The following is a 23,041-nucleotide window of genomic DNA, read 5'->3' on the forward strand; positions in this document are numbered from 1 at the left end:
TAATGGGATGAACTGGCACTTCCACACTTTCGAATTCCATTCTTTAAACACTACAATTGGCTGTATGTCATTTTGGTAATGCTTTAATGTGTACAGCTTATTAGCTGAAAAGCATTTTTAATGTAGTGGAAAGAATGTAGCTGCATTTAATTTTACTCTTTTCAAATAATATTGAGTTAATTAGTGCATTATGTGATAGAACTATAGAAGCATTGCAGCTTACAGCACTGAAGGAAACCTGGACTGGCTTATTGAAAAAATAGTTATGTTTAGTCCCACATCCCCTATTTTTGCCATAACCCTGTCAGTTGCCTATCCTCAATGACTCATCTTCCATCATTTAGGAAATCTGCTTCCACCTCATTTTATGGGTAGAACATTTCAGATTTTAACAAGCCTTGAAGTGAAAAAATTCACATCTTTCCTTCAAATTTTTTGTCAATGATTTTGCATCTATAAGTTTTGGCTATTGACCCACATAATAGAATAGAAAGCAGTAAATTGTTTGTTCCATCAAAATTGTTATCACCTTCGAAGCTTCTTTTAGGTCAGCTCTTGACCTTGGCTGTTCCACACTGTCTTAATGTTTCTAATCTCCCTTTGTAATTAAAGTCCTTCATCCCTGGTAACATCCTGGTAAACCTTGCTAAGGTCTTGTCGCTTTCCAGAAGTATTATACCCAGAACTGATTACAATTTTCCAGCTGAAGCCTACCTATTGATTGAGAAAAGTCAACACTTTTTTTTGCTTTTACTTCTTTATTTATTAAATCTTTCTCATGGTGCCCTTTCAGCTATGTCTCTCTAACTTCTGTTTGCTGTGTTTAACAGGTTTGTTGCACTAATGGTCCTTTTATGGTTAATAATCAACTACACATACACACACCTTAAATTGAATGTTTTCTGTGTTCATGTGTTTGTTCCTTGCAGCACTTTCTTGACTGTTGCATGGCATCATGCAACTTAGAGAGAATGGTTCACCCACTTTAATAGAATTTTGTAAATGGATACTTAGACCTCTGTGTTTATCTTTTCAAGGTTATTTAAAGTGAACTGCCATGCTATATCAATCAACCCAAATTCCATTTCTTCACATTTCTCTGCATTGAATTCCACCTGCAAAGCACTTCACAACCATATTTATGTTAGTTTGAAGCATTTAACTATTCTCATCCATAGCTGAAAATGTGTTGCTGGAAAAGCGCAGCAGGTCAGGCAGCATCCAAGGAACAGGAGAATTGACGTTTCGGGCATAAGCCCTACCTGAAGAAGGGCTTATGCCCAAAACGCCGATTCTCCTGTTCCTTGGATGCTGCCTGACCTGCTGCGCTTTTCTAGCAACACATTTTCAGGTCTGATCTCCAGCATCTGCAGTCCTCACTTTCTCCTATTCTCATCCATACTCTGGTTTACCAATTTCAAACCATCAACAGACTTTATAAAGTTGATTCCCATGCATGAGTGTAGATTCTTTATAAATGTTGCACGAAACAATTCATGGACCCAAAAATGATCCTTGGCAGACACCACTGCAAACATTCTGGAAAAACATCCATCCACAACACTATCCTTTGCTTTCTGTTACTTAGCCAAATTTTGTATCCTTAACTCTATTTTCACTTCAATTCTATACCCTTCCATTATCTTAGCAGGTATCCCATCTAACGCATTGTTCAACGTCTTTTGGAAGGTCTAAAATACAGATATCCACTACATTACCTACATCAGTTTTCAACCTTAATTCATCAAAGAATTCAATCAGATTAGTTAGACACATTTGCTTTTAAAAATCTGTGCTAACTTTCCCTGATTTTTTAAAAAACAATTTACTCGTTGCATGTGGGCATCACTTGCGGGGCCCACATTTATTGCCTGTCCCAACTTGCTCTTGAAAAGGTGGAAGTGAGTTGCCTCTTGCATTGCTGCAATCTACACTTCATGGGTTGACCCACAATGTCGTTGGGGAGGGAATTTCAGGATTTTGACCCAGTGACTGTGAAGGACCTTTCCTTGATTGACCTTTCCTTTCCAAATGCAGGTACAGTCTATGTCATGGACTTGCTTACAGTTTCCTGATTTATCTCTATTATTGTACAGACTGATGCAGCATTAGTAACTATCCAATTATCTAGCATTATTCCTGTGTGCAATGTGAATTTAAAAAGTGTGAACAGAATGACTTTCTTTTTCTATTTTTCCTTCTATCAGTTAACCTTGAATGCATCTTGTAATGTTTATTATTTTATGAAATGTGCTTTTAGCCATGCATTGCATGGCTGTCCTGGAATCTAGTAAAGTCATAATAATGAAAGCATAAGACCAATTTTGCAACAGTCTTGCATAGTAATAATGTTCAGTAAATCAGATATTTTAATTACTACAACTATAGAGCTTTGTTCATGAAAGTTTAAGAATTTTGTACTTGGCTTCCTTCTTATTCCCAGCAGACCATGAGGTGCCAACCTCTTACACTCGTTATGGGTTCAGTTCAACCTCAGACAATGAACCGCTGGTCACTGACACCCCTAATGTATTCAATCCAATCCCAGAACCTAAACCTGCTAAAATAGGAACGAATGAAGGTACAGCTACTTTGCACCATATTTCTGCCTTGGGTGTGACCTGAATAATGTAACAAATAATAATAAGTGCATGCAAGATTTGTGAAGGTTTGTAGCTCAGGTTGAGGTTTAGGGTGTAGGTTTGCTCACTGAGCTGTAGGTTTGATATCCAGACGTTTCATTACCTGGCTAGGTAACATCATCAGTGGTGACCTCCAAGTGAAGCGAAGCTGTTGTCTCCTGCTTTCTATTTATATCTTTATCCTGGATGAGGTCCCAGGAACCCCATCCAGGAGAAAGATATAAATAGAAAGCAGGAGACAATAGCTTTGCTTCACTTGGAGGTCGCCACTGGTGATGTTACCTAGCCAGGTAATGAAACGTCTGGATATGAAACCTACAGCTCAGTGAGCAAACCTACACCCCATAATAAGTGCATGTTGAGATTCATGCAAAAGCCTGAAAAAGTTCAAACATATGCTGTGGGTGCTTTCATGCTCGTACAGATCATCTGTGTGTAAAACATATACTTTAGTTACTCTGCTGTTTTTGCCTGCAATTCATGCAATGTTGTGGCACAAGTTATGATCAAAGAGCAATTCAGTGCACATCTCCTGGAATTTGTGTGTGTTTTCCTTGTCTTTGTTGGTTCATTTGAACATTTTTAGCATGGCTAAAAGCTATCTGACAAACTGTCACAAGTGGAAGCAATGTAGCTGCATGGAATGTCTGTTATCATATCACTGTTATACGAAGTTCATTTGAGTAATATTGAAGTACTCAGTACATAACTACAGTTTAGTATTGTATGGAAGGGATTATTTGTTATGCCATTCATATCCACATTTAAATACAGTTAATGCTATTATAATGAAAGAATAAGGCCAATTCTGCAAAGGTGATTGATTCAAATGGTGTCTGTTAAAATAACTGTATACAATGGTATAACTCCAATGTTATTTCCTTCAGTGATCACGAATTTTGAACCTGGCTTCCTTTTTTGATGTCTTAAGGCTACCATGTACCTACTCCTGACCCTCCTGATGTGTTCAGATTAATCTCAGACTAAGTTGCCAATCTTTTGATACCACAGATGTTCTCAGTCTAAGATAAGAATCTGAACTTGCTCAGATCAGAGAGAAAGAACTTGCAGTACCTCCAATAATATTTGTGCCTGAGTGTGAACTCAAAAAAAAGTGAAAATTTCTGACTGTAGTGTGAATAGTAGTAAAGTGAAAGAATGATAGGATACATGCTGTGAATGGCATGCGACAGTTTTACAATTAAGTGAGTATTCACTTCATCTTTGTATTTGATAGCCAATGCACTGTCTTGCATGGAATCCATTCATTCTTTGTGTGCAAGTCACTGCACATTTCACAGAATTTATGCATTGCGCTTATTGCTGTTGGTTTTTTTTAGGCTGTATGCTAATTCTATGAAGTTTAAAGACTGCTTGGTTGTAAAGTGTCTGTCAGCCTTTCATGGTTATATTGTTTTGAAGCTCATTCGATGATTAATAAATACATGTTGTGTGGTTAAAACAACACCACTGCATGGAGTGCCTGTTATCAGAATTATTCTTAGATGAATTGCTTTGAATAACTATTGAATTAATTAATCAAAATATTGTGCCACACATTGTTTACTTTTATACAAAATGTAAGTTTCAGTGTACAAGGTATGATTACATTGCAATCCATTGTTTGCTGTCCATCATTAAATGACATAACCAATTCTAGGATAGATTTACATTAATAATTGGATATAAAGTGCTTTTTTATGTTTTGTGGACAACTAGCCATATCTCATATGATGTTTTAAAAGTTGTTTTTAAATCTAAATCAAAAACCATTGATCTTTTCTAGTGAGCAAATTGTGCAGCACCTGGTTACACAATCTTCCACTTAGTGCAAAAACTTCAATACTTAGTTTTAATCTTACATTTACCTTATCTCCTTCCTTCCCTAGAATGCAATTAGATCTATACCTTGATGTAACAAGACAGCTGTACTGGGAGGATACTGCCTTGGATTAACCACCAGCATTTAACATCCTTGGCAAATCTAGTGTTGTTTTTGAAGGATGAAACAGTGCCTTTACTTGGTTCATTTATCTATTACAGACTATGGGTTCTCAACATCTGACACTGCAATTATGCCAAGTCCAAGCCCTATATATGAGACAGGAGAAAAAGAATTAACAGGTATTCCCAAAGCTACGTGTGGCATGGTTGCAAGTAATAGCATGTGATTGTTCAAAAAATGTTATTGTGTCTATGGCTTACATTGTTCATCATTTTGCATGTTTTTTTCTGTCCATGGTCTGATACTTTTTTAATTATCGTTTTTATGGAGTTGCCTGTACTGTTTGTTCAGCATTTGTTTGTGAGATTACTAAATAAAACTGATACATGCTACGCCATAGTATTTCAGACATATCTGGGGAGCATCAGGTCATATTGGAAATACTAACATTTGCCCTTAACAAAATAATGAATATAAAAATGCCAGACTGATATGTTCAATACATTTGAAAACTGGTGCAACAATCCATTGCAATAATAATTCAGAATTGTAAGTGTTCATTTATGCATGCGACTAAGAATTTTCACCTGGGCTTTCTCAATTTTAAGGTATAAGCTTAAGAGTTATCAGATGCTGATGTAAATTAAAGACATCTTTTCAACAAATGATATCTCACATTCTTTTAATATCATTTGATGAATTAGTGTTTTGTCTTGGACTTCGGTGTATTGGTTACTTCAATGTATTACTAATAGAACAAAATCAGACCACTGTTGTGAAGGGTCACAGGATCTGAAATGTTAACTTTGCTGCCTTTCTATAGACTCTGTCAGACCTTCTGACCTTTTTCCAGAAATTCCTGATTTTGTTACTGATTTCCAGCATCTGCAGTTCTTCTGTTTCAAATTAAGGAAATTTCAGCCACGTCTGAATAGCAGATATCATTATGTTTAACCTGCTCTTCTCAACAAGCATATTACCATTCACCTAAATTTCTTCCTTCTTGAAATGTTCTCATCATTCTTTAGCTCTTGGCATAAGCAGGGAAGTCATGGTGAACCTTCTTCCAGGTGAAGGTACCAGAAAGAGAACTCACAATAAAATAGATCTTGACTTACCTGACATTTAAATACATTTACTTATTATCTGGTGCAAGGAAAAGCAGATGTACCATGAGGAAAGTTAAGTCCTCTACCATCCTGAAACCACCAATCTAATTATCAACTCAAATTCCGAAGATAATTCCTTCAGTCTCAGAGTACTGGGAATGTCTCTTCAAATTAGGTTGGGGATTCTAGATTAGAGTGGTGCTGGAAGAGCACAGCAGTTCGGACAGCGTCCAAGGAGCAGGAAAATAGACGTTTCAGGCAAAAGCCCTTCATCATGAATACAGGTTAGGGAGGCAAGTGGCCAAGAGAGTGCGTTCTGGAGGGAGATTTGCCTGGCCTATGACAGGGCTTGGAGATGCAAAGTGGATGGCATTTATCTCATTCACTGTCTCTGTGATTCCCTCTTTTGTGCGAAGATCTTTTTTTGTCTCGAAGCAAACAGAGAATGCTAGAGAAACTAACCAGGTCTGGCAGTTCTGAAGAACAGTCGTGCCAGTTAACTCCGTTCCTCTCTCCAGACCTGCTGAGTTTCTCCAACGTTGTCTGTGCTTGTTTTAAATTTCCAGCAGCCACAGTATTTTGTCTTAATTCAAATATCATGTCTAGACACTTGTTGCTGTTCTGTGGTAGTTATTTGATGAATTAATCATTAATCTATAGTGCATCTCAGAAGTATTAAGGGCTGAGCTTGTTTGAATTTTGTTGAATGCCTTAAAATTTATGATATTGTGGAGTTACAGCAATTGCATTTCCTGGTGAATATTCCTGTTTTACATGGAGCTTAAATATTGCCTATATTCTTATCCTGTATTCTAGTTTGTTGGATGGTTAATCAGCTTTGCATGGTTTATTGTATATTTTTTGCATACATTGCATTGCCTTTTGCTTTATTGCATTGCAATTATGCTTTATTGTTCCTTATCAAGTCTTTATTTATCTGAAGCATGTTGGCTGAATTAAAATATAAATGCAAATATCTCAACATACAAAGAAGGCAGGTCATTGACAACAATGTTATTCTGCTTAAAAAACATAAAAGGTTTGGTTTTGGTTTTTTTTGTTGTTATCCCTTACAGGCCTTAAGCTGCCAACCTCTGAAATTTCGCATGAGTTCATTCCAACTTCTGTATCTGAACTTGACCTTGACAAGAAATTCACAGGTACTTGTTGTAACCTACAGTGTTGTCGGTCACATGAATCTAGAATATTGTGCAGAAACTATTTTTATAATATCTTGTTATCACATTTATTCTACACTTGTGTTATTTTAAGGAATTGCAGTTTAATGTTACTGTTACATCTTTGATGTGTGCTCTCATTTTAAAGATCGCCAGAACACAGATTTTCAATTATAAATGGCACAAAAGCTTTAATTTTTTTTAGTGTCAACTATATTGAGATACTACAAATATTTGTGTATGATTAAGTAATAGCAATCTGTGGCATAAATTAAGTCCTGTATCGTAAATGTTATAGCATGCTAATGTAACCTCTACTTACTTTTAAATAATCTCCAGTTTACTTTGTGAAAATCCTAATTGGTCACTAATAGATGGTATTTTGCATAATGTCTTTTGGTTTGCTGTTCTGGGAATTTTTTTGATGAATACCATAATTATGAGGTCTCCGCTTTCAGAGTATCTTACAATGCAAATCAGCTGTGGATCACATAGAGTTTAGACACTATAAGTGGAATCTTCTGTTTCTGGAAATGGTGATCTTAGTGGGAAGGGCTTTTAATTAGGCAAGGAAATGGCTTACCCAAAACCTGCTGCCCATTTTCACGGGCATTAAGATCTGTGCGGTAGGCTGGTGATTGACAATCCTACCCACAGGCAATTGAGAAGCCACTTAAGGATCTCACACAGTTGTCCTTGTTATCTTGTCCCAGTTATCTTGATAACTGCTGTCATGTGGACAGCTTGTCACTGGGGTGATGCAGTCCTTCGATCAAAGGTCATTAATCAATGCATTGGACATAAAGCAGGAGGGATCTCTGCTGGGAGGCATGCCTTACTCATCTTCCTACGACCCCTAACCTAAGAGACCCACCATCTTCCATATTACTCATCTTTGTCTTGGATTCTGCACAATCCTAGGTCCCTTGGATTCCTTTCCACTAGCGGCTATGGCTTTCCTGATGGCTGAATACAAGAGGCCAGCAGAACTTACTGCATGGGACCTTCTTCCCTAGGGTTTTGATTCAAGGGGAAGCCTTGTTGATGCTGTTATGCGTATTGCTTAGATTGCGTTGATGTGGCAAGGTGGATGTTCCCAAAAAATTATCCATACAGCTGAGAAGACCCTAAAATCTCAGTAAGATTCTGTCCTGTGCTTCAATAGAAGTTTTGTCTGGCAAATATTCTGCACGTCACAATACTTAAATATTGTACCATTCAGTAACTGCTATCTCCTGTTAGCTATTTTTGCATGACACATGCTGAATGGATGTATGTGCCTCTCAAGAGGTTTTGTGGATTTTGATTTGACAACTTATTACCTAGCTGATAAACTTTGAGAGCTGAAGATATAGATCTAGTGCTGAAAGGAGAGTTTTCAGCAATCTTTTGACCCACTGGCGTCACAGGGGTCAACATTTATAAAATTTTGAATTCAATATATATGCACCAGGAGCTTCCAGCTCAGATTGGGCTGCATGTGGGTGTTCCTGTCATCAGGAGTAAGCTGTAAGTAAATATAACTGAGGCTGTTAAAAGCTGCAAGTAATACTTAAAAAGGTCAAATAAAAGCAAAGTATTATTGGGATGCTGGAGATCAGAAAGAAAAGCAGAAAGTGCTAGAGAAACGAGGTTTGTCTGACAGCATCTGTGGAGCTATGTACAGTAATAATGATTCGAGTTCAATATGTCAGTTCATTATCGTTGAGCTGAAAAGTCCATGAGAGTGAATGTTTCTCTCTTGTTTGGGATTTCTGGCGATCGATTGCACAATGGAAGCAAAAAGCCTGTTTGGCAAGATGCAGCAGAAAAGGGATTTCTCTTGATTTTTCCAAATCTTTTTTGTGGTAATTTGAAGCAGATAGAAATGGTACATTGCGCCTCAAGTGAAGAAAAGCCCCCGCTTTAGGTAAATATGTTGCTTCTTGGATTAATGTAATAAATTAAATTTTCCATCATGTTTTCCCAACCTAATGCTGAATGCTAGGAATAGCATTACATCATAGGTGTCTAGCAATGCTAGACGTAGTCGAATATTTTGATCAATCTGGCAATCGTATTCACCAAGTGGCGAGCACCCAAGCACATCTGCCTCCGTAAACCAACTTCTGTGCCTGTGCCACAGCCATCAATGAGCCAAGTGTATCAATTCCACTCTTGCAGTTATTGGGGGAAAGCCCAGACATGAATTATGGCTCTCTGTGTGTAACTCGTATGGTGGGCAGCTAAAAAAGTCCAAGTGAGATGTACCTGAAGCCCCCCACCCTCTCCCCGCCGCCCCTCTCACTCCTCACTTTCCAGTTTTGGTGCTTTTCATGTCATGACCTTACTCTAGTTACATTACCCCTTGTGTTGGGAATGTGCCAAATGGAATGAAAATCTTTTCACAGAGATCGCAAGTTGAAGCATGACTGCACTGTTCAGCTGAAGACCTATCTGGCAACAATCTGGGGAGAAAAAGAGCTCCCAGCAATGATGATGATGTGATAAAAAAATCTTGCTGCAGCAAGTACAATGTGAGGCAAATACCTACTTTTTCTTATGCAACAAATATCTGGTCGTCAAGGCAGTAGCTGTCATGTTGCAAAATAAAAACAATGGTTTCACCAGAACAATCAAGATGTGTATGCACTGCCCCAACTAATACCATCATAAATTGTCTGTTTGCATCCAGGCATTCCGTCTACTTGTATTGATGGATGCCCATAAAATTGTCTTGAGTGTTCTCTAAACTCTAATACAAAAGCAAAATATTTCAGATGCTGGAACTCTGAAAGCAAAGAAAATTGCTCGAAATGTTCAGCAGTTCAGATAAAGTCTGTGGGAGAGAAACAGAATGAAAACTTCAGGTTGGTGATTGATATGGAGAACTTTGAAATGGGCCATGTCTGTTGTTTCTTCATCTCCTGCCAACTTGTCCAACCTTCATCCCTAGATTTGGAGATCCTGCTCCTTGAAATAGATCAAAGGGAATAAGGTGACAGTCCACTGGTGGTCATTTCTTCTTGTTAATTGCTGAATTCTGCTTTGGAAGATGTAACATGTTTAGCTACTATTAGCAATGTGAAAATCTCCAGGTCTGGAAAAATGGTGCTGGATTTTTCTGGTGCATTGATGACAGGTTGGGAGATGAGAGGGCTGGCAATGAAACCATTGTCTTTCCATAACCACATTTTACCCTAGGTGAGAAAGTTGGCATAGTCACTTAAGTAAGGCCACTTCCTGCCCTTGCTGGCATTTGCCTATGTCAGGAGGGCCTCCTGTCACTTGGGGAGATTGTCAGGTAAAGCCTGATAGCCCCCTCCCAGTGGGTTGCAAGGTTGGCGTGGTTGAGGGGAATATGTTTATGAGCGCTCTAAGGCGCACAGATCATTGAGCATCCTCTTGGTCATTGTCATTTTAGATGCTTCCCATCAAAGGTGATTATCAGGGCCTGCCTGGCCCTGGCTTTCACATTTACCACATTTCAAGGATCCCCCACTATTCAGGCACCTTCTCCCTGGTCATGCGGCATCAGTGATAGCATTGATAACATTGTAAGCCCATTGGCCCACCAACATCCAGAGATCGATTGCTATTCTTAATTGGCTTACAGTTTGCTATAGCCATATGGGATTAAATTCTATTAATGTAGGAATTTGGATAGGCGTGAATTCTTCATTTTCATGTAGGGAATAACCTATGTTCTTAGAATGTCATTCAGACTGGGTTATCTGAATCAGCCACATACCAAACTGAACACAACAGATACTCAGGAAAAAATATTAAAATGTGGCTTCTACAGGCTCCTGTAGTGCTGAACTGTAAAAAAGTCGACTAGTTACTGTTGCACATGTATTTAGTTAGCAGAGACAAAGGAATCACCCATTGCCAGGTCCACGTTGTGGCTTCCACTCATGTATAGATGAGCTGTGAATGTAAGTAGACCGCATTTCAACAAAGAAATTGAAATTGACAAATTCCTATGAATTGAAGGTTTTTTTATGATAGTAGTCGAAATATTCAAGTCAGTTGAAAAGACTAATAGCCTCTTCTATGAAGTGTTGTGTTGCATTTAATCCTGAAACTGACTACATTTGCCTGAATTTTGTGGGTGACTGTGAAATCCTACTGTCACAGTTGACAGATGGAGCTGGCTATGTTTTGCAGGACCCAGGTGTCAGAACAAGGCTGTAGACCACTGGCAGCCCACACTTTATGATGCTTCTCTGCTCCATGTCTCTTCCAGGACTTTAAAATAGAGCCACCTCCACTGAGGCCCATATCCCACTTCGGAGTGGGTCATAGAGGTGATGGCATGACAGGTGATGGCAACACAACCACCCCCATGTTTTATAATAAGGCCAGTACAGAGCTGATTTTAAACAGTTTCTGGTTCTTTAAATTCGATTGAAAATTGAAATCATGTCTGAAACTGGGCTGTAATGAGTAAATGTATTCATGGATTTCATGTTGCCTGACCAGTTTAAAGTAAGTTGATATGTATTAGAACACATGGTTTCTTGGTCTTCTAAGTTTTTTCCAATAAGTTGTTTGCAACCATAACTCATTTGCAGTAATCAATCAAACAAAAGTTGGAGAAATTATTTAAGTTCTCATCATTAATAAATGGCTGTAAATCGTAGCAACAGAAGTATTGTTCAGTACTTAGTAACTGCTGTAGATTTGTGGAATCTTTCAGCTCTGTGTGAAGTTTGAACATTCACTATAATTTTGTGTGTTGCATGGCTTCTGAGGACTTTGACTGAATTCAGTTGGATAATCAATTAAAACTATTTACTGCTTCAATTTTAGAAAGAGTACTTGTCTAAGTGAATAAACACAGAAGGCAACTTACTGCTGTTAGTGTAATTTTGGTGAAAAACACAATGTTTGCTATTGGTTTTGTCATCCCTTACAGACAATAAGCTGGCACATCCTGATTCTTCTCACATATTCATTCCAACCCTTGGTAACATTGAAGACACAGAATTTACAGGTATTTGCATTAACCTGTGATGTAAGTGCAAATACTGTCATTTGGCATTCATAGAATATGTCAATGTATGTATTGCCTTATTTATTTTACATTTGAATGATATTGTTCTAACTTGTGTCCTGTTCATTTATTTTATAGTAAATTGAATCTTATGAAAGTACAGACTTTGATACAGACAGGAAGCATTAAGTAAAGATGTTGTTTGCTCTTATGAACATTGCTACAGATAGTGTTGCTTTCAGGTTGTCAATATGTCAATCAAAGTCAACTTGAATAAAGAATTTGCTTGATTCTTTAAGGCCCAGATTAAGAAATGGAAACTGTGTGTGCCTTCTGTCTGGTAAACATATGCACCACAGTTAGTAAATTCTAATTTAATTTTGAGCAGATTATATCGAATGACAAAAACTAAGGCTTGGAACTCCTTAAACCTTTGATGTGATGGTGTAAGAACAATGGATAAGACCTTTGCCAGTCACAGTTGGAGGAGGCTGACTTGGTCTGAGAATGTAGGATCAGCTAATTTTAAATAATGCTAGTGACAAAGCATGAGGGCCAACAAAATGTGGAAGGGGGCTGGAGGGCACAAGCAGAGCAAGGGCACAACTGATTTTCAGTGTCGCAATGCAGTTAAAGAATGGATCATGTCTTTGAGAAAGCAGAAATGATTGGTGCATTAAAGAGAAAGGCAAAACAACTTCTTGGCTGATGTAAAAGTGCAACTCTCTAGGATGCAGTAGTTAATCCATAACCTACCATGCCTTGGTATTTTTATTACTCATCCAGATATTTCTTAAATGTTGTGAGAGTACTTTCCTCCACCACCCTATCAGGCAGCACATTACCTGTTTATATCACCCACTGGGTGAAAGAAAATTCTCAAACGATGATGATTGATGGGTTGATTTAATGTCATGTGTACCCAAGTACAGTGTAAAGCTTTGTTTGCGAGCAGTAGAGGCAGATGATAGGGTGCTTGGACAGAATGAGACAAACAAACTGCAGATGCTGAAATCCAAGGCAGGCAAGCAGGAGGATGGAAGAACACAGAATGCCAGGCAGCATCAGGAGGTGGAGAAGTCAACATTTTGGGTGTAACTCTTCTTCAGGATGAGGCATACAGGTTACACTGCGTAGGAGGTGTGCGAAACAAGATCAAAATTAACAAGATCAACATTATTTGAAGTTGAAGAGTCCATTCATCAGTCTAATAACAACAGGGGTGAAGCTGTTGGTACATGTGTTCAAGCTTCTGCATAATCTACCTGATGGCAGAGTTGAAAGGAGAGCATTGGCAGAGTGCGATGGGTCTCTGTTGTTGACAGTCTTTCTGTGGCAGCAAGCCATGTAAATGCAATCCATGGATGGAATGTTAACTTCCATGATGGTCTGAGCTGTGCGCCCAACTTCTGTAGTTTGTTACAGTCCTGGGCAGAACAGTTACCGTACCAGGCCATTATGCACCCAGACAGTATGCTTGCTTTGGTGCATCTGTAAACGTTGGTGAGGGTCCTTATGAAGCTGATGAATTCCCTAAGCCACCTGAAGAAGAAGAAGAGGTGTTGCTGTGTCTTCTTGACCAAAGCACCTGCATGGGAAATCCAAGGTAGGTTGTTGGTTATTGTCACTCCTGGGAACTTGATGCGCTCCACCCTCTCAACTTCCGCTCTGTTGATGTAAATGGGGGCATGATCTCCTCATTTCTTTCTGAATTAGAAACTCTGCAGTGTGGAAACAGGCCTTTTTGCCCAACAAGTCCACACTGACCCTCTGAAGAGTAACCCACTCAGACCCATCACCCCCCTCCATTTACCCCTGAGCAAGGCACCTAACCTACGCATCCCTGAACACTATGGGCAATTTAGCTTGGCCAATTCACCTCACCTGCACATCTTTGGACTGTGGGAGTAAACCAGAGCACCCGGAGGAAACCACGCTGACATGGGGAGAATGTGCAAACTTCACACAGTCACCCGAGGCTGGAATTGAACCTGGGTCCCTGGCGCTGTGAGGCAGCAGTGCTAGCCACTGAGCCACCGTGAATGATCAGTTCTTTTGTTTTGCCAACATTAAGAAAGACAGTGGTTGTTATCATTACACCATGTTACCAAGCCCTCTCTCTCTGTATTCTGGCTCATCATTGTTTGATATCCATCATACTATGGTGGTGTCATTAACAAACCTGTAGATGGCATTCATTCAGAATTTGGCTACACAGTTATGCGTGTACAGGGAGTACAGTAGGGCACAGAAAACACATCCTTGGGCGTCTCCAGTGTTGAGATCTATTGCGGAGCAGGTGCAATTATCTATCATCACTGAAACGGTATCCTCCAAACCATTTACTCCCACTTTAAACTTTTGTTATCTAGTCTTAAACATGACTGCCATGGGGAAAGCTCCTCACAATCTGCTTTGACTTTCATATATTCTATATATCTCAATCAGATCTCTCCTCTACTCCCTAGGAAAACAAATCCAGCCTATTAAGTCCGTCCTCATAAATGACTTTCCATCAAGCAATGTCATAGTGAATCAACTCTGCACCTTCTCCAGTGCAATCACATTCTTCTGATGGTGTGGCGACCAGAACTGCACACAATGTTCCATCTGTGATCTAAACAATGTTTTATAAAGTTGTAATAAGACTTCCTTGCTCCTATATTCTATGCCCTGGCTAATGAAGCCAAGCATCCTTTATGCAGCCTTCCTCACCGTGTTTACCTTTACTGACACCTTCAGGAATCTATGGACTTGGTAACATCAAGGTCCTATTTGTTCTTCAGTACTCCCTAGGGACCTACCATTCATGGTGTATATCCTGCTGTTATTAGACCTCGCAAAATGTATCACCTCTCATTTGTCAGGATTAAATTCCTTCTGCCATTGCTGTGCCCAATTTATCAGCTGATCAATATCAGACTGGAGCCTGAAACCATTCTTCTAACCATCAACAATGCCAACTTTCATGTCATCTGCAAACTTACTTCTTATACCTTCTACATTAACATCCAAGTCATTAATGTACATAACAGTGAGTGTCCCAGCACAGGCTTCAATCACAAAAGCATCCCTCCACCATCACTCTTTGCCTCCTACTTGCAGCCCAATTTTGGATCGAGTTTGCCAACTTGCATTGGATCCTATTGGCTCTTATCTTTTTGATCAGCCTTCCATGTGAGATCTTCTCAAAGGGCCTATTGAAGTCCATGTAAACCACATCAACTACACCGCCCACATCCATATACTTAGTGACATTTTTAAAAAAAATTCAACTAAGTTAGACAGACAGGATCTTTCTCCAGCAAATCCCTGATCAATCTCTGTCTTTCCAAGTCTGATTACTCCTGTCCCTCAGAATGTTGTCCAATAATTTCCCGACCACCAACACCAAACTAACTGGTTTGTAATTATCTGGCTTATCCGTGCTGTCCTTCTTATCAAAGGAACCACATTAGAGGATTGTTAATCATTTGGCATTTCACTTGTGGCCAGCGAAGTATTAAATATCTCCACCAGGGCCTTAGCAATCCTCCTATAACCTGGGATACATCTCACCAGGCTCTGAGGATTTATGCACCTTTTAGCCCAATAAAACACCTAATATCTTCTTATTAAACTTAGCATGTTCTTAAATCTCACCATACCAAATGATATCCCCAGCTACAGTGTCTTTGTCCTTGTGATTTGGAGATGCCGGTGTTGGACTGGGGTGTACAAAGTTAAAAATCACACAACACCAGGTTATAGTCCAACAGGTTAAATTGGAAGAACTAGCTTCATTCACAACCACCTGATGAAGGAGCAGTGCTCCGAAAGCTAGTGCTTCCAAATAAGCCTGTTGGACCATAACCTGGTGTTGTGTGATTTTTAACTTTTTCCTTGTGAGTACAGATGAAACCTCACCTACATCCTCTGGCTCCACACACAGGTTGTCCCTTTGATTTCTAGTAAGCCCCACTCTTTTCCTGGATCCCCTTGTCTTAATATATTCATGACATACCTTGGTTTTTCTTCATCCTATCTGCCAAAGATATTTCATGGTCTCTCTTTGTCTTCCTAATTTTGTTTTTAAGCAACTATCTACAATCTCAGTACTTTTGAAGGGCCTCCCCTGTATATAATGCTCTGTTCCTGACATATGCTTCATTTTTGTTTATGAAACTTTCTATTTCTTGACATCAAGGGTCCTTGGACCTGCTGCCCTTGCTCTTCTCTGTTAAAGGAACATGCTGACCCCGAATTCTCACTATATGATATTTAAAATATTCCTACTTTCCAAATGTAGGCTTAACTGCAAGTAGCTGCTCATACTCTAGGTTTACCACATCCTGTCCAAAGATATTGAAATTGGCCTTCCCCCAACTTACACACACAACTTCTGCACTATCCTCATCCCTTTCCATAATGACTTTGAAACTTGCACAGTTACGATAACTATCTCCAAATCCTCATCTGCTGAAGCTTTAACCACTTGACCAGCATCATTCCCTAGGATTAGGCCTAATACTGCCCATCTCTCATAGTGATTTGGAGATGCCGGTGTTGGACTGGGGTGTACAAAGTTAAAAGCAGTGGAAAGGCTTAACAGACAATCGATTTTTCAATGTATAATTTCAGTTACATCACACTGCAAATTTTTGCTATAAATTCTGTGTTACGATCGAGCCCTCCACAATCACCTGATGAAGGAGCGTCGCTCCGAAAGCTAGTGTGCTTCCAATTAAACCTGTTGGATTATAACCTGGTGTTGTGTGATTTTTAACTTTGTACATCTCTAGTAGGACTTTCTATGTACTGGCACAAAAACGCTCTCCTGGAATCACTTTAAAAATTCCACCCAACTAATCCTTTCACACCAAAGCAATCCCAGTTAATGTTAGCAAAGTTGAAATCCCCTATAACAACATCCATATTCCCACTCGCACCCGTCCATTACCTGCCAACATATCTGCTGTTCTATCTCTGTCTGACCGTTGGGAGGCCTGTAGTATAATCACAGCAAAGTAATTGTCCCTTTTTTAATTTCTAAACTCTAACTGGATGGTAAGTGCTGTAAAATGAACCACTTTGAAATCAGGTCACTTTTTCTGTGAGTGAAACCTCCAATATCCCAAGGCTCCTTTATAGCAGTGAACATTTAATTATTTCACTATGTGGCAGCAGCGAGGACAGGCAGCCTGAGGCCTCCCAGACAGCTGGCCAAAGTGGAGAACATTGAGCCCTTGTCGAGAGTGTGAGACCAGCATGGATAAGAAAGTCTATTGAACTTTTAACTTTGTTTTTTTTTTAACTTAAGATTTTATACCTATTTACCTTTGTACCTAAGATGGTGCCGGGACTGGTGACTTGGTCCACTTTTCACTGCAGTCATGTACTTCTGTACTTGAGTACACATGACAATAAAATCTAATTCTAATTTTAATGTCAAAAAGGTGAGACAGGTTCAACTGGATAAGTGGAAAGAAAACCTAAATCAGAAAGAAATGAATGAATATTCCAAGCAATGATAGTCTATCATAGGATTTTTAAAATGCTTATATGAAGCGTATTGAATTAGCGAATACAAGAATTGGCATAAACATTCTTTAAATTACAGTAATGGTAATTTGTCATTACTAGTGCCATTTTGATGAAAGCTACAAAGGATTCTGTTTGGTTTCTTTCCAGTGCGTAAGTTGCCAAAATCTGATACTCCCCGCAAGTTTAGCTCCACTCCAGTATCTGAGCTCGATAATAAAGAAGATGAGGAGTTCACAGGTAAATGCCTGTAGAACCATTGCTGTCATTACAATATTAGGAAACAATTTGTGCAATATCTTGCATAAAAATGTATTTTGTACATTAGTTATTGCAAGGAATAGAATTTAAATATTGCTCTTTCATGTTGCCTTGTCATTTTGATCAGTTGTAGAACACAGTATTTTATTCATCTTGTCTATAATATTTGCTTAGTGTTTTAGCTTATTGCAAACATGCAGCCCCTTGGCAACACCATCCATCAATTTCCACATCTGTGGTAAATATACCCAGCAGTGCCTCACCATCACCTCATTTGACTCCTCTACACATCCAAATTGTCTGACTGCTTGTCTGCCAGTATTGGATGAGCAGAAAGTTCCTCTGGCCAAATATCAAGAACACTGACTCTGCCACCAACTCTGTTCCTTAGCTACCAACTCCAGTCTTCTCCTTGGCAATTGCCTGAAGCTGAACCAGAGTATTCACAAAATTTATATACTATTAGCTACAAGATGAGTTTGCGAATACATATGCATGCCGTCATAAGACTTCCTATTTCTTCACCATATCGTCCGACTATCTCCTTGCTTCAGCTTTACTGCCGATAAACCTTCATCTACACTGTTTCCTCCAGACATAATGATTCCAGCTCCTGGCCAACCCCTTCATAAAATTGTCATCCACAACTCTGCTGTTTCTATCTTAACTATCCAAATTCCATGTATCCAACACCTAATGTCTGCTGATCTATACTGACAACACTTCAATTTTGCAATTCTTCTCCTGATTTTCAAATCTGTCTTGGCCTCAACAGTCAGCATTTCTGTGACTTCCTGAGTCATGCAGTGTATTTGTACTTCACCCATTATTGCTTCTTAAGTTCCAATATTGGCAGCCACACCTTCAGCTACGAACACCCCAAGTTCTAGATTTCCATCCCAAAAGTCTCTCAAGCCTATCATCTTCCTCTGCTTTTAAAAACCTATTTAAAGTATATCTTTTTACCAAGCTTTTTTCTGTCACCTGTCCTTGTATCTCCTTTTATGGTTCCATGTCAAATTTTGACAGTATCAAGAGGTGGAGAAGTCTGACGTTTCTTCAGGAGTGGAGTTGGGGGTATGGGGAGTTGCAGATAAAGATGGGAAGGAAGGGTTATGGGTGGGGAGAGGGGCGAAGTGGTGAGGTGGTGATAGGTGAATTCAGATAGTAGGTATGATCTGGACCTCCTAGCAACTTACCAGGTTGTACCTTACACCTGAATTCACCTATCACCACCTCACCACTCTACCCCTCCCCACCTATAACCCTTGCCCCTGCCCCACCTTTATCTGCAGCTACACTTACCCCCACTTCCATTCCTGAAACATTGGACTTCTCCATCTCCTAATATTGCCTGACTTGCTGTGCTCTCCTAGCCTCCTGCTTGTCTACATTGGATTCCAGCATCTGCAGCTTCCATGTTTCTATCCATGCTTTGTTAGTTTACACGCCTCTGAAATGTCTTGGGATGTCTTATTGCAGTAAAGTTGCTGCATAAATGCAAATTTGTTATTGTCACAATTAGTAAATAATTGAGATTGGAAGACAAATGTATTTGTGCAATTTTAAGGCACTGTAAAAGTGCTGTAAATTTTCTTGTATTTACTAAAATTTGGCACAGTGTGTCTTTGCATGGAGTATTTTTATTACTTTTTATGGAACTTACATCAAATCTTTTGAATTTCATTGGCTTGTCTGAATTATTTTGCATGGCTAATGAGTACATGATATAAAGTTGAGAATTGTGTTTATAAACATGTATATATGAGTAAATATTATGTTGTTCAGGTAACAAAGCATTCATTTTACATTTAGTGTCAAGCAGACGTGCATTGCTTATGCTAGTCTGAATCATTTCAGATGGAAAAATGCTATATTGTATGATGTTTGCGATTAATTTTCATGAAATGTATTAACTGATTAATACATTTCTAAGATTTTCCTCTCTAATGGTAATGCTGTCAGAAGTGTGGCAGAATGGAATTTTGGATATCCCAACTAACCTGATGCCAACTTTGGGTAATGTGCCTCAATTAACTTAATTTAATTTTTTTATATGATCTTGGCAGAAGCTGCTGCAGGATTCCACAATCTGCAGCTGCATAACAAAACAAGTCAGCATTCCTAATTGTCTCAGTCATTGAGCCTTAACAACACAGAGGAGGCTATACTGCCCACCACATCTGCTGTTGACCTTTTGAAAGACCTATTTACTTAGTCTCATTCTCCTGCTTCATACTCAGAGGCGCCCATATTTTTTCATTTTCAAATATTTATTCAACTTTGTTTTGAGCCTGTATCCAGATAATCCCTCCAAATCCTAACCTGCAAACAAATCCTGTTCATTCTAAGCTGATGACCTACATTGGTCTCCAATCACGAACACCTCAGTTTTAATATTCTCCATATAGTTTCAAATCACTCAGTTGACTGCCCTGTCCCACCTCTGTAATCGCCTCTAGCCTCTGTGCTCCCCTGCCTCTGACATCTTCAGCATTCCTGTTTCCAAGGTCCTAAACTCTGAAATTTCTTCTCTAAACCTCTCCTTCTTGCGATCTCACTTTGCTCCCTTAAGACATTTATTAAAACTTATCTCTTTAAGTTTAGGAGTCTGCTGTCATATTTTCTTTTGTGGCTGGATGTCATATTTTGTCATATTGGGGTGCAATATGAATATATGTTGTTGTGGTCTAGGAGTAGCAATGAACACATTAATTGCTGGAATATCTCTTTCTTAACTTAAATTGTTCCAGTCAAGAAATTGTTGCTTATATTTTGTCACTTAGTAATGGTAAAATAACTATTGAATATCAATATGACTAATGTCTGACATTACTGATGTTTTAGCAATGGGAAGTTTGCTTGTTGCTCCAGATTTCATTGCCAGCAACTAAGAACTGACAAAGACTTAATGAACTCTGTGACCTTGATTTGCCCTTTTATTGACATTATTTTGAATTCTGGAATCAGCTTCAGGGTATTTCTGATGAACAGAAGCAGTTATATCACTAAGCAGACTAAGCAACCTATCATATTGAAGGATTTTCACAGACAGTAAAACAGGAAGTAAAAGCTTCAAGCAGATTATCCTTTTTCTTGGAGCCTGGACCATGATATCACTCAGTCTTTGTCAGCTCTTAAAAATATGCATATCATCCCCAAGTTAATACTTAGGGAGGAGCATCCAGCATATTATTGAGACAATGTTAAAACACGCTCTGGGAGCGGAAATGGCATAAATCTCTCACCAAGTACCGCTGCTGAACAGGTAGAAATGCAGAGGAAAATCCTGTCTGATATTTCTTTAGTTATGTTATTCCTCTTTTATTACCGACGCAGCAGTCATCATGTCCCTTGTTAATGTTTGATTGAATCACGTAAAGTTGATTAATAAAAACGCTTAAATAACTTATGTAAATTAGAGAAAGGTCAGCTTATTAATATCAGTGTTGTTTCAGTGAAAGACAGAAGGGTATGTATCTGGCTTCTTTGTTATCCCTTACAGAGCATAAACTACCAACCTCTGGCACTCCAGATGTGCTCATTCAAAGTCAAGAGGCCGCACTTGATAAGATAGAGGACAAGGATTTCACAGGTATCATTCAATGAAATTGTCTTTAATTACACATGTATTCAATAATTAAGTGTTCAAATTAATGTTTTATGTTTAAATTGTTAACTTATATTGTTGTTTGTAGACTTTGAAGGAAATTTAAGAGCTAGAACATTTAGCATAATTATGGATTGGAGGTAATATACGTGACAAAGGTCACTAAGGTTGTTCAGCATCAGCAATGTCGCCAAACTAGAGAGCTACTGCAAAGGTGACCCACACCAGGGGCATCGTTTATAGGTGAAAATTTTAGCCATGAAAATGCAACTTGTGTCATAAATGTTATTCTGTGCTTTCACTTGTAATTGGTCAACCCTAATTTCTTACATTTTGCACTTATGTTTATGACTGCAAAGGACAATCGACGCACTATACCCCTTGCATGTTGGCTTTTGTGCTTTGAAATATGTGAACTAATTGATTTGCGTTGTATTGCATAGCTTTTAAGGGCTGTGCTTATTCCAATGATGCCTGATCTATTTCATGAACTTTATAGGTAAAGAACTATACAATAAATTATTGCCTGATCTGTATTATAAAGGTTGTCATAGAAAAATGGCTCAATGAGTATGCCATATATATGTAACATGATTACATTAAGGTTTCCACATATGTATTGAATGTGGAACAACTATTAGAATTTGCATGCAGTCTTTTGCTTTTGCGTGAAATATGTTTGGAGGTCAGTTCACCATCTGTTTCACTTTTTGTAAATGGTTATGTTTGCATGAGTTATTCTGACTCTTTAATAAGTTATGCATACCCACTGATTTTGTGATTGCGCTTCTTGTAAAATGTACCACTTGACCATTCTGAGCCTTCCAGGGGTTTCACATAAAACGTTTGCCTGTACAGCTCTAATCCAATCACTGTTGTTCTTGTGTGAAAGATATCGTGTGGTACTATATTGTCTACTCAGCTGGTCATCTCGCATGGATTTTATAATTCTATAAAGTTATTCGTGGTCAGTAAACTGTGACTGGAGTTAAACATGAACAGTGTTTTAATTGGCTTTAACGGGTAACAGATTCCACCATGGGCAAATCATGTCAATGTACTACAAATACATAGATGCTACAGCTGGTTCTGTTTGTGTATTTATCGGAGATGAAAGAAGCTTGCATTATTTTTTATCATTTGCAGAATATTTGTTTCCAACTTCTGACACTCCACATGTGCGCAGTTCAACCTCTGTTCAACCTCCATTTGATAGCAATGGAAAAATGCTCACAGGTATTTCTGAAAATAGCGGCTTGGGCTTGACTGTTGCCATGTGTTTGTGGAAAACTTTACATAGTCATTGTTCACAAATTGTTCAATAGTCTGCTTTCATGTTGCTTCATGTTTTCAGCAGATTGAATACAATCCATCAAGTCTTTTTCCTGCATTATTTGTTGAGATAAATTGTAAAAACATTGCTTCTACAAAAGATCTGAAATAAAAGGTGGGAATTTTGGAAAAGCAGTTTCAGGGTTTGGATGTTATTTTGGACAACATTTTATTTGGATTAATAGGAATGATGTTGCAAAAAGCAATTTCTGTATTTCCCTTGGTTCTAAATGTGAAAATGTAACAACCTGTAAATTAACATCATCAAGGTTTTGCCACATTTAACGATTGGCTGAAATGATACCAGCCTGTTTGAGCAGATATAAATGTTGTAATGCCCTGCTATCGATAATGACATGGAGTGCATTTGGGTTAAATATGTTTTAGTTGTGAATGCAGTTATTTTTGCTTGGACTTCAATGTTTGCTTTTGCTTGGGGTGTATCAAGTTATCAATGCAGTGAATA

At 38.6% G+C, this 23,041-nt stretch overlaps 1 protein-coding gene across 1 annotated transcript in view; it reads left to right on the forward strand.

The window, feature by feature from the left end:
• The window catches only part of LOC122555285 (mucin-3A-like), a 462,531-nt gene that overhangs the window by 352,997 nt on the left and 86,493 nt on the right, over positions 1–23,041 (forward strand). The window contains exons 44-50 of the mRNA XM_043701128.1: positions 2,444–2,581; positions 4,686–4,766; positions 6,773–6,856; positions 11,775–11,852; positions 17,523–17,612; positions 21,139–21,228; positions 22,390–22,479. Coding sequence (XP_043557063.1) covers positions 2,444–2,581; positions 4,686–4,766; positions 6,773–6,856; positions 11,775–11,852; positions 17,523–17,612; positions 21,139–21,228; positions 22,390–22,479 — 651 coding nt within the window. The remainder of the gene's footprint in view (positions 1–2,443; positions 2,582–4,685; positions 4,767–6,772; positions 6,857–11,774; positions 11,853–17,522; positions 17,613–21,138; positions 21,229–22,389; positions 22,480–23,041) is intronic.

The sequence above is a fragment of the Chiloscyllium plagiosum genome, chromosome 12 (assembly GCF_004010195.1).
Source record: "Chiloscyllium plagiosum isolate BGI_BamShark_2017 chromosome 12, ASM401019v2, whole genome shotgun sequence".
In the NCBI taxonomy this organism is placed as follows: Eukaryota; Metazoa; Chordata; class Chondrichthyes; order Orectolobiformes; family Hemiscylliidae; genus Chiloscyllium; species Chiloscyllium plagiosum.